General features: G+C 47.6%; 1 protein-coding gene across 1 annotated transcript in view; it reads left to right on the forward strand.

The window, feature by feature from the left end:
• Positions 1-15,000, forward strand: part of cacna1da (calcium channel, voltage-dependent, L type, alpha 1D subunit, a) — a gene marked incomplete at both ends in the record, with an annotated part of 101,904 nt that overhangs the window by 56,790 nt on the left and 30,114 nt on the right. The window contains 11 exons of the mRNA XM_084445871.1: positions 1-20; positions 229-259; positions 629-758; positions 1,603-1,732; positions 2,415-2,474; positions 3,984-4,090; positions 5,649-5,736; positions 7,660-7,767; positions 7,898-7,950; positions 13,774-13,920; positions 14,573-14,774. The exon at positions 1-20 is cut by the window's left edge and continues 11 nt beyond it. Of these exons, the coding sequence (XP_084301997.1) occupies positions 1-20; positions 229-259; positions 629-758; positions 1,603-1,732; positions 2,415-2,474; positions 3,984-4,090; positions 5,649-5,736; positions 7,660-7,767; positions 7,898-7,950; positions 13,774-13,920; positions 14,573-14,774 (1,076 nt within the window). The remainder of the gene's footprint in view (positions 21-228; positions 260-628; positions 759-1,602; positions 1,733-2,414; positions 2,475-3,983; positions 4,091-5,648; positions 5,737-7,659; positions 7,768-7,897; positions 7,951-13,773; positions 13,921-14,572; positions 14,775-15,000) is intronic.

Genomic DNA, 15,000 nt, shown 5'->3' on the forward strand with positions numbered 1-15,000 from the left:
TTGATGAGATAGATGACAAGGTGAGATTCCAACCTGTTGCAATCTTTGTGTTTGTATGTGTGTGTGTGTGTGTGTGTCTGTGTGTGTACATGTGTGTGTGTGTGTGCGTGCGTGCATGGATAAAGTACTTATGGGTACATTTGGCAGTAGAGCAAAGCAGAGCTCTAGTAATCCAGATGATCAATTGTATTGATTGTGTTAATCTGATACTACGTTCTCTGTCAACAGGAGGAAGAGGAGGACTATGTTGACAATGCAGGTACAGTGTTTGTGTTTGTGTGCTAGTATTCAGTATATCTGTTTTAGTAGTTGTTGTTTGATCTGTGAATGAGCGTGTGTGTGTATTCATCCGTGAGTGTGTGTGTGTGTGTGTGTGTGTGTGTATTCCTCTGTGAATGTGTGTGTGTAAGAAATCAAATAAATCTGTTACGGCTACCAGTATAGTATGTACAATTAAATGTTTTGCTCCGCCCAACGAGGAACTCGGACCTACGACCCTGAGAGAGAGAGTCTCTCGCTCTAACGTTTGTGATTGAGCTCACCAGACAGTGTGTCTGCTTTGATCTGTGTGTGTGTGTGTGTGTGTGTGTGTGTGTGTGTGTGTGTGTGTGTGTGTGTGTGAGTGCAGCGGAGGAGGAGGAGGAGGACCCCGAAGTTCCAGCGGGGCCCAGGCCACCCATCGCTGAGCTCATCAAGAAGGAGAAGATCACGCCAATCCCTGAGGGAAGCTCCTTCTTCATCTTCAGCAACACCAACCCGTAAGACACACACACACACACACACACACACACACACACACACACACACACACACACAGTAACCTCCCAGGTAGGGCAACAGAGGTGGAACACAGCAAACGAAGTCCAGGTGAGTAGCTACTCCTCGCCTCTATTCCGCGCCTTGGCACATTTATTTAAACAGAACTTAGGAGGGAAAAAACACAACATGAAAGAATAATCTCCGGCGGCAACGCTCTCGCTCCGTCCGGGTCCCCGGGAGCTTGCGGGGAGCGGGCCAGGCTTCGGCCCTAACAACTATAACATCAACCACTTTGCAGAACGGGGTTTGGCTGAGTAGCACGAGCACACCTGTCCTCTCCTCACCTGTCCTCTCCTCACTGTCCTCTCCTCACTGAGACTCCCGCTGGCTGGGAGACACACACACACACACACACACACACGCACACACTGGGCTGACCGGGCTGGCTGGACCCTCAGGGGCCTGGGAGCTCGTTACCCAACCGGCTCCAGCTGGTTTTTCTCCAGCCGGCCCTGACTGAGGAACAGGCTGCAGCTGGGATAGAGGGCTGTCAGGGATATGATGAAGGCAACACACATACACACACTCACACACAAACTCACACACACAACACACACACTCACACACACACACTCAGACACACACATACACACACACACACACACACACACACAAACATACACACACACGCTCATCTACTGTAATACATCACACACTTGCAAAAAACTCACATCCTCAGCTTTCTCCTGCCCCCTGTCTTTGTGTGTGTGTGTGTGTGCGTGTGTGTGTTTGTGTGCGTGCGTGTGTGTGCGTGTGTGTGTGTGTGTGTTTTGCGGCCCCCAGGATCCGTGTGGGATGCCACAAGCTCATCAACCACCACATCTTCACCAACCTCATCCTGGTGTTCATCATGCTCAGCTCCGTGTCGCTGGCGGCCGAGGACCCCATCCGCAACTTCTCCGCCCGCAACATCGTAAGTCCGGGGCCTCGCCTCGCCGCGCGGCCCCCCTCACAACGCCGGAGTCACGGAGAGTTCATACGCTCTCTAAGCCTTGTTGATTAATAGAGTATTTAGTGAAGAACTATTTTATTTTTTACTTTTTAGATGTACAGTACAAGTAGGCAGTCTTTTGTGATGTTCTATATTTAAGGATAGTTTGTCATGTTATAGTTTTTAATATAGATGTTTTACTTTACTAACATTAGTGGTGATTCTCACTCTCTTCCCATGCACCTTTGAGACAGGCTTGGATTTGATGTTGTTAACTTACAATCTTGGATGAATGTGAATACATTTTTATATATATTTTCAGTAAAAATGTACTCTTGAGTTACTCTTTAAGTAGTCAACATGGATTTGATGGATTTTCATGAAGCCAATATGGCCCAAACAATGTTTACACATGAAGCCCTGATGTCCCATGCTCTGTCCTTCACAAGGGTTTCCCTAACTGCTGTGTTCTGACTCTGTCAACTGTGTCCTGTCTTTGTTAAACATGTACGTTGCTCTTTCCAGATACTTGGTTACTTTGACTATGCTTTCACGGCTATCTTTACTGTTGAGATCCTGTTGAAGGTAATTGCCCTGCCGCCCCTCTGCGCCGTAACTAACTGCCCCCTCCAGTAACCCTCCCAAACGTCTGGTTGCCTTCCAGGTCCTAGGCTATGCTGATTATGTCTTCACTAGTATGTTTACATTTGAGATCGTGTTGAAGGTAACCCCTCTAGATGACCAGAGCCTTGCTGCATTCTCTCCCTGTGTGTCACCTGCCGCTCAGCTCAACCTGCTGTGTCTGTCTCACCTTTCATTTCCTTTTCTTTCTTCATGGCACCTCTTTTAAAAGATAGATACAGATATACTAAAACCAAACATTTGAATGGCCATTAGGCTGCATTAACACCAACATTAACACAAGAGTTGTTCAGTTTACGCTAATTGATGAGGTTATTAACAGGGGAGGAAACAGATAGAGTTCTTAGGCCTGCCGTAAACTAACCCAGATTGTTGTCATGTCAATGTTTGGCAAATCAACGTAAAGTTGAAACAGGCTCTGAATTTCACACTATGTTGTGCCTACTACAAAACAAATGACGCAACTCTTAGTGCAAAGGAACAGATATCAATGGGCTGTTAAGACATTTGGCTGCGACCGAGGCTTTGACTGAAGTTGACCAGGGCGCGCGAGGACATTTGGGGAACTGTTTCAAAGTTGCGAGGGCAGCTCCAGTCAAAGCCATTTCCATGCCTCTCATACTGACCGAGCGCTATTCAGATCAGAAGCCATAAAAGAGGGGGCACAGCCAGCCGTGTTCTCCTGGAGCATGGTTCAGTCTGCTTTCCCCTGACCGAGTGCATCCAAATGTTGGCGTCTCTTCCCGAACTAGAAGGGGGAGATTCGGCACCCTTGCTGAACACCCAATCCAGCTCCGCTTGATCTCACATTCGTGACTGTGCTCTAGCACTCTGTCAGCGCCGTGTCTTCTCTGACCGGAGGGCGTGCCGAGTCCGACATTTACATGCACTCAGAAGACCAATCCTTCACTTTTATGATTTGGAACAAGACTTCTTTTGGCTGGTGTGTTCTTCTCTGCCTGCTGATAACTTTTTGAAGTGGGGAACTGCTCTCCCTCGTATTCTAGAACTGTTAAAGAACATAACGGAATGTGCTTTAAGAGAACGGCCCCACATGAATGTGAGAGTAAGGAGATTCTGCTTTCCAATGGCTTTAACGTGCGCCCCCGGCAGGTAGTAACAATATACCCACGCAGCGCGGCAACAAACTGCATGTTTTATTGCTGCGGCCCCCTCCGCTGCCGATTGGGAAATGAATGACTTACTACTGCATTCATGTAGCTGGGTTCCGTGGGGTGGTGACTGGAACCTTAGCCTCCAGTTTGACTCTGAGCTCGCCACCCTGAACAAGAGTGATCTAAGAGTGTGGAAATGTGAGAGTGTGTGTGTGTGCGTGTGTGTGTGTGTGTGCGTGCGTGTGTGTAAGGTGAAGTAAGTGAGCGCTGCACAACTGAATATTTCTACTACTGTACTTTACAGTACGTGTTTGCGTGTGTGTGTATATGAGAGTGAGGTGATGCTATGAAACAGGACTGTGCATTGCTGTAAGTTGTTGTGCGTCTCTGTGCGTTTGTGCAAGTGTGTTTGTTTGTGAATGTGCATGTGTGTGTGTGTGTGTTCTCTCTCTCTGACGCGCTCTGTGCTTCCTCAGATGACCACGTACGGAGCGTTCCTCCATAAAGGAGCGTTCTGCAGGAACTACTTCAACCTGCTGGACCTGCTGGTGGTGGGCGTGTCCCTGGTCTCCTTCGGGATCCAGTAAGCATCTGCTTCTCTCTCTCTCTTTATATCCCTTTCTCCCCTGTCTCTCTCTCTCTCTCTCTCTCTCTCTCTCTCTCTCTCTCTCTCTCTCTCTTTCTCTCCATCTCTCTCTCTCACACAATCTCTCTCTCTCTCTCAGTCTCTCTCTCTCAATCTCTCTTTCTCCATTTCTCTCATCTCTCTCCATCTCTCTCTCTCTTTATATCCCTTTCTCCCCCCCTCTCTCTCTCTTTCTCTCCATCTCTCTCTCTCTCAATCTATCAGTCTCTCTCTCTCCATCTCTCTCTCCCTCTCTCTCAATCTCTCTTTCTCCATTTCTCTCATCTCTCTCTCCATCTCTCTCTTTCTCTCTCTTTTTATATCCCTTTCTCGTCTCTCCCTCTTTCTCCATCTCTCTCTCTTTCTCTCTCTCTCTCCCTCTCTCTTCATCTCTCTCTCTCTCTCCATCTCTCTTTCTCTCTCTCCATCTCTAAGCATGTTGATGATGGTGAGCTCTGGTGTCGTGTTGATGATGGTGAGTTCTGGTGTTGTGGTGATGATGGTGAGCTCTGGTGTCGTGTTGATGATGGTGAGTTCTGGTGTCGTGGTGATGATGGTGAGCTCTGGTGTCGTGGTGATGATGGTGAGTTCTGGTGTCGTGGTGATCATGGTGAGTTCTGGTGTCGTGTTGATGACGGTTAGCTCTAGTGTCGTGATGATGGTGAGCTCTGGTGTTGTGGTGATGATGGTGAGCTCTGGTGTTGTGGTGATGATGGTGAGCTCTGGTGTTGTGGTGATGATGGTGAGTTCTGGTGTCGTGGTGATGATGGTGAGTTCTGGTGTCGTGGTGATGATGGTGAGTTCTGGTGTCGTGGTGATGATGGTGATCTCTGGTGTCATGGTGATGATGGTGAGTTCTGGTGTCGTGGTGATGATGGTGAGCTCAGGTGTCATGTTGATGATGGTGAGTTCTGGTGTCGTGGTGATGATGATGAGTTCTGGTGTCGTGGTGATGATGGTGAGTTCTGGTGTTGTGGTGATGATGGTGAGTTCTGGTGTCGTGTTGATGATGGTGAGCTCTAGTGTCGTGATGATGGTGAGCTCAGGTGTCATGTTGATGATGGTGAGTTCTGGTGTCGTGGTGATGATGGTGAGTTCTGGTGTCGTGGTGATGATGGTGATCTCTGGTGTCATGGTGATGATGGTGAGTTCTGGTGTCGTGGTGATGATGGTGAGTTCTGGTGTCGTGGTGATGATGGTGAGCTCTGGTGTCGTGGTGATGATGGTGAGTTCTGGTGTCGTGGTGATGATGGTGAGTCCTGGTGTCGTGGTGATGATGGTGAGTTCTGGTGTCGTGGTGATGATGGTGAGTTCTGGTGTCGTGGTGATGATGGTGAGCTCAGGTGTCATGTTGATGATGGTGAGTTCTGGTGTCGTGGTGATGATGATGAGTTCTGGTGTCGTGGTGATGATGATGAGTTCTGGTGTCGTGGTGATGATGGTGAGTTCTGGTGTTGTGGTGATGATGGTGAGTTCTGGTGTCATGGTGATGATGGTGAGTTCTGGTGTCCCGCAGGTCGTCCGCCATCTCTGTGGTGAAGATCTTGAGGGTGCTGCGGGTTTTGCGTCCACTGAGGGCCATCAACCGAGCCAAGGGCCTCAAGGTACAGTAACCCTACCCTGCAGCCTCCTCCCCTGAGGCCTGCTGATACACCTGCTGATACACCTGCTCTCTCCATCACTCTCCACCTGCTGGTCCATCTGCTCCATCACTCTCCACCTGCTGATACACCTGCTGATACACCTGCTCTCTCCATCACTCTCCACCTGCTGATTCACCTGTTCCATCACTCTCCACCTGCTGATTCACCTGCTCCATCACTCTACCTGCTGATTCACCTGCTCCATCACTCTACCTGCTGATTCACCTGCTCCATCACTCTCCACCTTCTGATTCACCTGCTCCATCACTCTCCACCTTCTGATTCACCTGCTCCATCACTCTCCACCTGCTGATTCACCTGCTCCATCACTCTCCACCTGCTGATTCACCTGCTGATTCACCTGCTCCATCACTCTCCACCTGCTGATTCACCTGCTCCATCACTCTCCACCTGCTGATTCACCTGCTCCATCACTCTCCACCTTCTGATTCACCTGCTCCATCACTCTCCACCTGCTGATTCACCTGCTCCATCACTCTCCACCTTCTGATTCACCTGCTCCATCACTCTCCACCTTCTGATTCACCTGCTCCATCACTCTACCTGCTGATTCACCTGCTCCATCACTCTCCACCTGCTGATTCACCTGCTCCATCACTCTCCACCTGCTGATTCACCTGCTCCATCACTCTACCTGCTGATTCACCTGCTCCATCACTCTCCACCTGCTGATTCACCTGCTGATTCACCTGCTCCATCACTCTACCTGCTGATTCACCTGCTCCATCACTCTACCTGCTGATTCACCTGCTCCATCACTCTCCACCTGCTGATTCACCTGCTCCATCACTCTACCTGCTGATTCACCTGCTCCATCACTCTCCACCTTCTGATTCACCTGCTCCATCACTCTACCTGCTGATTCACCTGCTCCATCACTCTACCTGCTGATTCACCTGCTCCATCACTCTCCACCTTCTGATTCACCTGCTCCATCACTCTCCACCTGCTGATTCACCTGCTCCATCACTCTCCACCTGCTGATACACCTGCTCCATCACTCTCCACCTGCTGATTCACCTGCTCCATCACTCTCCACCTTCTGATTCACCTGCTCCATCACTCTACCTGCTGATTCACCTGCTCCATCACTCTACCTGCTGATTCACCTGCTCCATCACTCTCCACCTGCTGATTCACCTGCTCCATCACTCTCCACCTGCTGATACACCTGCTCCATCACTCTCCACTTTCTGATTCACCTGCTCCATCACTCTCCACCTTCTGATTCACCTGCTGATTCACCTGCTCCATCACTCTCCACCTGCTGATACACCTGCTCCCTCCATCACTCTCCACCTGCTGATTCACCTGTTCCATCACTCTTCCTGCTGATTCACCTGCTCCATCACTCTACCTGCTGATTCACCTGCTGATTCACCTGCTCCATCACTCTCCACCTGCTGATTCACCTGCTGATTCACCTGCTCCATCACTCTCCACCTGCTGATTCACCTGCTCCATCACTCTCCACCTGCTGATTCACCTGCTCCATCACTCTCCACCTGCTGATTCACCTGCTCCATCACTCTCCACCTGCTGATACACCTGCTGATTCACCTGCTCCATCACTCTCCACCTGCTCCATCACTCTTCCTGCTGATTCACCTTCTCCATCACTCTACCTGCTGGTCCACCTGCTCCATCACTCTACCTGCTGGTCCACCTGCTCCATCACTCTTTCTGCTGATTCATCTGCTCCATCACTCTACCTGCTGGTCCAGCGCAGCTCCTGCTCTGTACGCGTCGTTGTGTTCTAAGGAGACATTGATGTCTGAGTGAAACTGCAGTTACTCTGACCCCTACAGCACCTGGTCCAGTGTGTGTTTCTCTATGACAACCCCTGAACTCTGACCCCTACAGCACGTGGTCCAGTGCGTGTTCGTGGCCATCAGGACCATCGGCAACATCATGATCGTCACCACGCTGCTGCAGTTCATGTTCGCCTGCATCGGAGTGCAACTCTTCAAGGTCAGGCGGCGCCTTAACACCGAGACTGAACACCTGTTCTGTAGATGCTACGGGACGGGTGTTCAGTCTCACTTCAACTGGTCCAACTCAGACTCGTTCAACTCAAACTCTATCATGTTTTTCTCCTCAGGGAAAATTCTATCGCTGCACGGATGAAGCCAAGTCGAGCCCAGAGGAGTGCAAGTCAGTGGCTTTGATTCATATCATCTACAGTACCTGTCCTACTGTATATACAGCACAACACAGCATCTACCTACATAATATGTATATACAGTATTATATACAGTACAACACATCAGTTATTCCATGAGCGATGGGTTGAATATAAATCCAGCAGACTGGTCTCTCTGTCGTTAGTATACAACTGTGCGGTGTGCAGTCACGTATCCCAACACACCACTTAACACCATTGCAGAGAATGAACACATGTACTGATCATGCAATATGGATTTAGTGATGTTTATTTGTACAGGTGTGATAGTATTTTAGACTGGTCTAGTCAAAAGATTTACCAAGATACGTTCAAAAGGTTGAGTCTGGTTTATTGTGAAAATCAATACTTGCGCAAGGACTTCCTGAACAACACAGCAAGGGTGGGTTAGTCAGAGAAGTGAAGTCAGCCTCTTCGCTCTGGCTTATATACAGTCAAAACACAGGTAGAGTCTTTCTAGGATTTGATAGGCTGAGTTGTCTATGCGTCATCGTGAGGGGACGGATATCACACAGTGAAAGAAAGGAATGTGGGATGAAACTCACTTTGAATATGGCTTTGAATAGAGACAAAGAAAACAAAAGGTCTGAGTCAGGGCAGGAAGGACAAGGTGTGGCCTTTCTGACTTGGACAAAAGAGCGAGGCAGAGGAGTCTGTTTACAATTACAAAGGGGGAGGGTTGAGGTGTTTTACATTTACAAAGGGGAGACTGAAACTAGGGTTTGCAGGGGACTTGGGGGGAGGTGATGAATTACAAAGACAAAGGTTTAAGGTGTTTGGATGTAAATTCCTGGACAATCCCCCATTTGTGCCTGAAACAGGTACACAAAAATAAAATATAAAATCCAAACACAGTGTAAACAGTCAGCTATGCTATACATGTGGAAAGGAAATAATCTCTCCACTAGGTGGAGCAAAAAAAAAGAAAAAAATTCTCTTTTTTATTATTTTCTTTCCACGTGCAAAATCACGCACCAAAACCCCTTGTTTCAGAAATTTGACAGGAAACAAGATAAAAAAGATGACATGATTATATACTATTTATAGTCTAAGAGTGGACAACCATTCACAAAAAAACTTGATTTAACAAGGCAAAAAAAAAAAATGGTTACCAGTGTAAGAAGGGCAAAAAACCTCTTGGTCAATTTAGAGGAAAAACCCAAACTTATTTATCAACTCATGTTTCAACCATTGTAACTCTTGTAAACAAATATGATATTTTTCAGATTATTTCAAAGTTCATTCACTCTTGTGAATAATCGCATGTGATGTCCTATGGAACATAGCTTCCATGTGTGCGTCTCTTCCATGTGTGCGTCTCTGAATGTTTAATGTAGGTTCCAGTGTGTGCGATTAGAGGTGCAGTCATTTCTGTTGAGATTGTCCATGTTGTTTCACAACCACAAGAAGGAGGTGACCGGCAAGGTCAGTCTCCGATTGCTCATCAGAGGAGAGGACAGTGTGGCGGTGACCGTCAAGGTCACTCTCCGATTGCTCATCAGAGGAGAGGACAGTGTGGCGGTGACCGCTTTGCCCTTGAGATCTCTGGTTTGGCTGCATGGACCGTCCTCTCAGCTACTTTTGACAGCTATTCCACACAGGCCAGAATGCCATGGTCCTGATTGTTCCATCTTTGACGGGTAGGTTCACCCCGCTACATCTCTCTGACGGGTAGGTTCACCCCGCTACATCTCTTTGACGGGTAGGTTCACCCCGCTACATCTCTTTGACGGGTAGGTTCACCCAGCTACATCTCTTCTCTTCCATGTTTTCTGGCCTGTTCTCAGGCTGCTCATCTGCTCCTTGGTTTGGGATGCAACGGCGTCGAAGTTCTCTCGTGGGGACGGCCCCAGGTCGCGGATCAGGACCCAACCCCCAGGAGAGATGTGATGCAGGAACCCCTCCTTAGCCTCAGGAAAATGGCGGTCCTCACTCTTCATTTCTTTTTCTCCGCAGGTGGAGCAGATGCTTGTAGGTCAGAAATGTCTGCCAGGGACAGTGGAGGAATCTTGTCAGGGTAGGCTCTTGAACTGAACCCGGTCCATCCCTGTACTGCTCCACGTAGGGCCGGCCCGGGTCGTGCTGCCGGAGGGCTCACCTCGGCGCTCCCGCTCCCCCAGTACAGGCTGATGAAGTGCTCCATCTGTGGATCCACAGATGAGAGAGACAAACAGAGACAAAACAGAAGAGCAAAAAGAGAGTCCTCTGGTCTGGTCTCCCTGTTCCCTTCTTTGGTCAGGAACGGTTATCAGCAGTCTGTAGGAGATACTCAGAAATATGGTTAAGCGCAAGCTCCTGCTTTGGGGAAAAAATGTTGTTATTCTGTCAGGAAAACTTAAACAGGGTGACTGTTCAAGTGTCATTTAGAGCCAGTCTGCAGTAGCCTATAGTGACATCAAGGGCAGTGTTAGAATGACTTTAACACGCCCAGTCCCCAGTCATGATCAAGGCAATTGGATTTGGCTCTAGCATTTCTCTCGCGATTTTATGAAAATAAAATAACCATATTCTCGTCTCAACAAAACAACACCCCCTAAGGGTGAAAGCAAAAATTTCCTGAAGTCAGGATAAAAATAGAGATGGGGCAAAGAAAATGACACTAAAATGAACTGGCTTCATTTACAATTAACTAATCAAAAAACTCCAGCAAAGCTTCATTTGTATAGCTAAAATTTGTATATCTAAACCCTCCCTCTTCTGCATTTGAGGACAGAGTATTTGGGCACTGCTTCGGACAAAATGGTCTCTTCTCCGTTTCATACTTATCTGTCGCTCACAGTGAATTGGTGACATGGCGTTGGCGTTGCATCTCACGAACCCCAGATCGCCCATCTGTAGGGAAACAGGCCAGTAACCTCCATCTCCACCTCCGGTCTGTGCCCGTCTCCTGGTTCGGCATTCACCCATCACTCCCGGAACGACAGTTGTCTGTAAAAAACACTCAGAAAAACACTCAGGCCCGATGAATGTGCCTCAAACTATAAACATGAGATATTTAACATAACCATTTAAAAAATATATAATTGGGTTATGAGATGCTGCATTCAGATTAAGACACTGGCAACCCTTATCTATTCTCCCCACTATTATGCACAAACCTTATGTCTTAAGCTACATATTAGAAAGAGAGACAAAACAAACAGTTAAACAGACAAACAGCAGGTTCCAATGTCCCCAGGAAGGCATGATCCAGGCTCCTCAAAGACCTGCCCCCCAGGGTCCATAGCACCTGAAAAATAAAACTCAAACACAGACTGGGTTCAATAGCAGAGGGGAAGGCCTAATGCCAACTCCTCAAAAAACACATCATTATATGAATGAAATTCATACAGTAGAAATGCATAAAACGAACAGCTTATGGCCATTCATTGACTATTGAAACAAACTCCTGAATCAAACACCTATTCAAAACCCTGTCAGACTTTTGAGTTCGCTCTACATCTATTTCATCCTGTTTATTTACCTTAAAAAAATGAGTCTATATTGGCTAGTTAAAATCTCCCTTATGGGTTGTTCAAGGGAACTCCAGCAGGTGGCGCTCGACCCCAAAATCGGAGGCTCTTCCTTCCGGACCTGTTCGGACAAATACCTCGTAGAAAGGGGCGTGCTAATGGCGGGAGCAGCAACAGCCTGGTTGGGTGCTATAGAATTAACAGGCTTTTCCCTTAACCTAATCATCTCAACCACCTCTAGCTGCTTAGAATTTTAGAATTTAACACTAAAAATGTCAGATGTGGATGTAAGAAATCGAAAATGCTTTTGCACAACAATCTCATCAGGCTAGACGTTTAGCAGTAGAATTCTGTTACATCCTCTAGCCATTTTAATAGCTAGTGTTACAGGGACACCTAGTGGTGATCCCAAAATGTTGCATGTATGACCCGGATGTGGTCTATGGTTGTGCGCGGGGAATTTAAAGAAACAAATCCCAAATAACCACAACGCAGCCTAAAAACCCCAAAACAGCAATGAAAGGAAACCTTATGGTTAACTCACGGCGGGAAAGAATACAATTTCGAAAGAACACACATTAAGACACATTAAATTCGCTTAGTACTCACCCAGTCAGCGAAGTGCTTTGTTCTCTTCTGGCTCAATGGTGGAACACCGCGATAGCGGAGTTTTCCTGCGTCTCCTAGGCAACCAGCTAGCCTACTGGAAATCTAGCAGAATTTTAACAGTCTAAAAAGTGTACAAAACAATACTTTACCTGGATCCATGGCGCGCATAACAAACAATAATCAAGAGCCGAGGCTCAAACAGTGAACACATAAGACGAACAACCCCCCGTGCACATGCAAGAGAGAACGTAGCAGACTCACACGGGAACGCAAACAAAGAACGACCAAACGACGACCAAAAACGACTAATATACGACTTAACACACAAACATGAAACAAAGGCCCACGTTTACAACAAGCATGCTCGGCTGCACTAGCAATTCTGGTCCAGGCTAAACCGGACGTCTAGATCCTACCAAAAATACTGTACAGCCACTTGGTCAAAGGTAACGCTCGTTAGGTCTACCAACCTGGTCAAAGCCAACTTTCGTTAGGTTTACCAACCTGATCAAAGCCAACTTCTCGTTATGTTTACCAAGTGACCCGGGAACAAAGGGGAAGAACGTTTCTCCAAGAAACGCGGATTGCAAAAACTCTCAATCACTCCCGTAGCTACAGCTCTGCGGTTTTAATCTCATCCGCGACCGGCCAAAAGGGAAACACGTCCTGTGCCAACTCTTTGGCGTATTAGACCAAAACTCACACTTCTTCTGAACACTGCTTAACCCTCGTAACGAAACAAGGACGAAGTCGAAGGACAATACGATATAAAATCTATTGCTGTTCACATCTCCTTGGATAGTTACTTACTTAATACCCACGCTGGGGTTCCTGTTTTCACCAATCCAGACCAACACAACTGAACCAAATCAAGGCAAATACAAACTCAGAACCATAAGAGGGTTCGTTTAAACGTACCTGTGAGCTTCAAGAATCCAGTGGAAGAACTGAGGAAATAATCTCGGCGTGCGCTCTGGCGCAAGAGAGAAAATTGATTTTCCAAGCCCATATGGACCGACACGTCTGTCGATCAGTTCATCCACTGGAATCCCGGCAACACGCAGGTAGTGCTCCCATCCCGTTCGCCAAACTGTGATAGTATTTTAGACTGGTCTAGTCAAAAGATTTACCAAGATACGTTCAAAAGGTTGAGTCTGGTTTATTGTGAAAATCAATACTTGCGCAAGGACTTCCTGAACAACACAGCAAGGGTGGGTTAGTCAGAGAAGTGAAGTCAGCCTCTTCGCTCTGGCTTATATACAGTCAAAACACATGTAGAGTCTTTCTAGGATTTGATTGGCTGAGTTGTCTATGCGTCATCGTGAGGGGACGGATATCACACAGTGAAAGAAAGGAATGTGAGATGAAACTCACTTTGAATATGGCTTTGAATAGAGACAAAGAAAACAAAAGGTCTGAGTCAGGGCAGGAAGGACAAGGTGTGGCCTTTCTGACTTGGACAAAAGAGCGAGGCAGAGGAGTCTGTTTACAATTACAAAGGGGGAGGGTTGAGGTATTTTACTTTTACAAAGGGGAGACTGAAACTAGGGTTTGCAGGGGACTTGGGGGGAGGTGATGAATTACAAAGACAAAGGTTTAAGGTGTTTGGATGTAAATTCCTGGACACAGGACACAGGATACAGAGACATGCTCAGACGAGTAGGACTTTATGTTGGTGGGGGGGGGGGGATCCAGACCTGAGTCTTGACCTCTGACCTCGACCTCCTGACCTAGGGGCACCTACATCCTGTACAAGGACGGAGACGTGAACCAGCCCACCATCCACAGGAGGCTCTGGCACAACAGCGAGTTCAACTTTGACAACGTCCTCACGGCCATGATGGCGCTGTTCACCGTCTCCACCTTCGAGGGCTGGCCAGCGTAAGACACACACACACACACACACACACACACACACACACACACTCGCACACGCACACACGCACACACACATACACACACACACATACACGCACACACAAACACACTCTCGCACATACATACACACACACACATAGACACACACAAACACACACATACATACACACACACATACATACACACACACACACACATACACACACACAAACACACTCTTGCACACACACATGCTCACACACACACATACACAAACACACTCTCGCACACACACATGCACACACACACAAACATAAACACATGCGTACACACTCACACACTCTCACACACACACATGCACACACGCACGCACAGACACACTCTCGCCCAAACACATGCACAAACACACGCTCGCACACACGCACACACATACAGTATACACACACACGCACACACAAACATAAACACACATGCACACACACACAGGCTGTGTTACTGTTGGATTCAAACAGGAAGATTGATAGATAAACTTTCTTATTGATTTTTAAAATTGTATTTATTTATTTGTTAATGGGGGGGGTCGTTGCCGTGCACAGACGGCATAAGACTCTCTTTACACGTGCTTGTGATTGACAGCAGTGCAACAGTCGTCTTTCTGTCTGTCCCGCCCCTCCAGGCTGCTGTACAAGGCCATCGACTCCAACAGGGAGAATCTGGGTCCCATCTACAACTACCGCGTGGAGATCTCCATCTTCTTCATCATCTACATCATCATCATCGCCTTCTTCATGATGAACATCTTCGTGGGTTTCGTGATCGTGACGTTCCAGGAGCAGGGAGAGAAGGAGTACAAGAACTGTGAGCTAGACAAGAACCAGGTCAGAACGCAGCAGTGCAGCTTTTCTCAGCGTGTGTGTGTGTGTGTGTGTGTGTATGTGTGTGTGTGTGTGTGTGTGTGTGATGGTGTGTGTGCCCATGTGCCCATGCCTGTGTGCGTGTGTGACTGTTTGTTTGTGTGTGTGACGGTTTGTGTGTGCGTGTGACAGTGTGTGTATGTGTGTGCGTGACGGCGTGTGCTTCCGTGCATATGTGTATGTGTGTGTG

This window comes from Borostomias antarcticus (genome assembly GCF_949987555.1).
Source record: "Borostomias antarcticus genome assembly, chromosome: 11".
NCBI lineage: Eukaryota > Metazoa > Chordata > Actinopteri > Stomiiformes > Stomiidae > Borostomias > Borostomias antarcticus.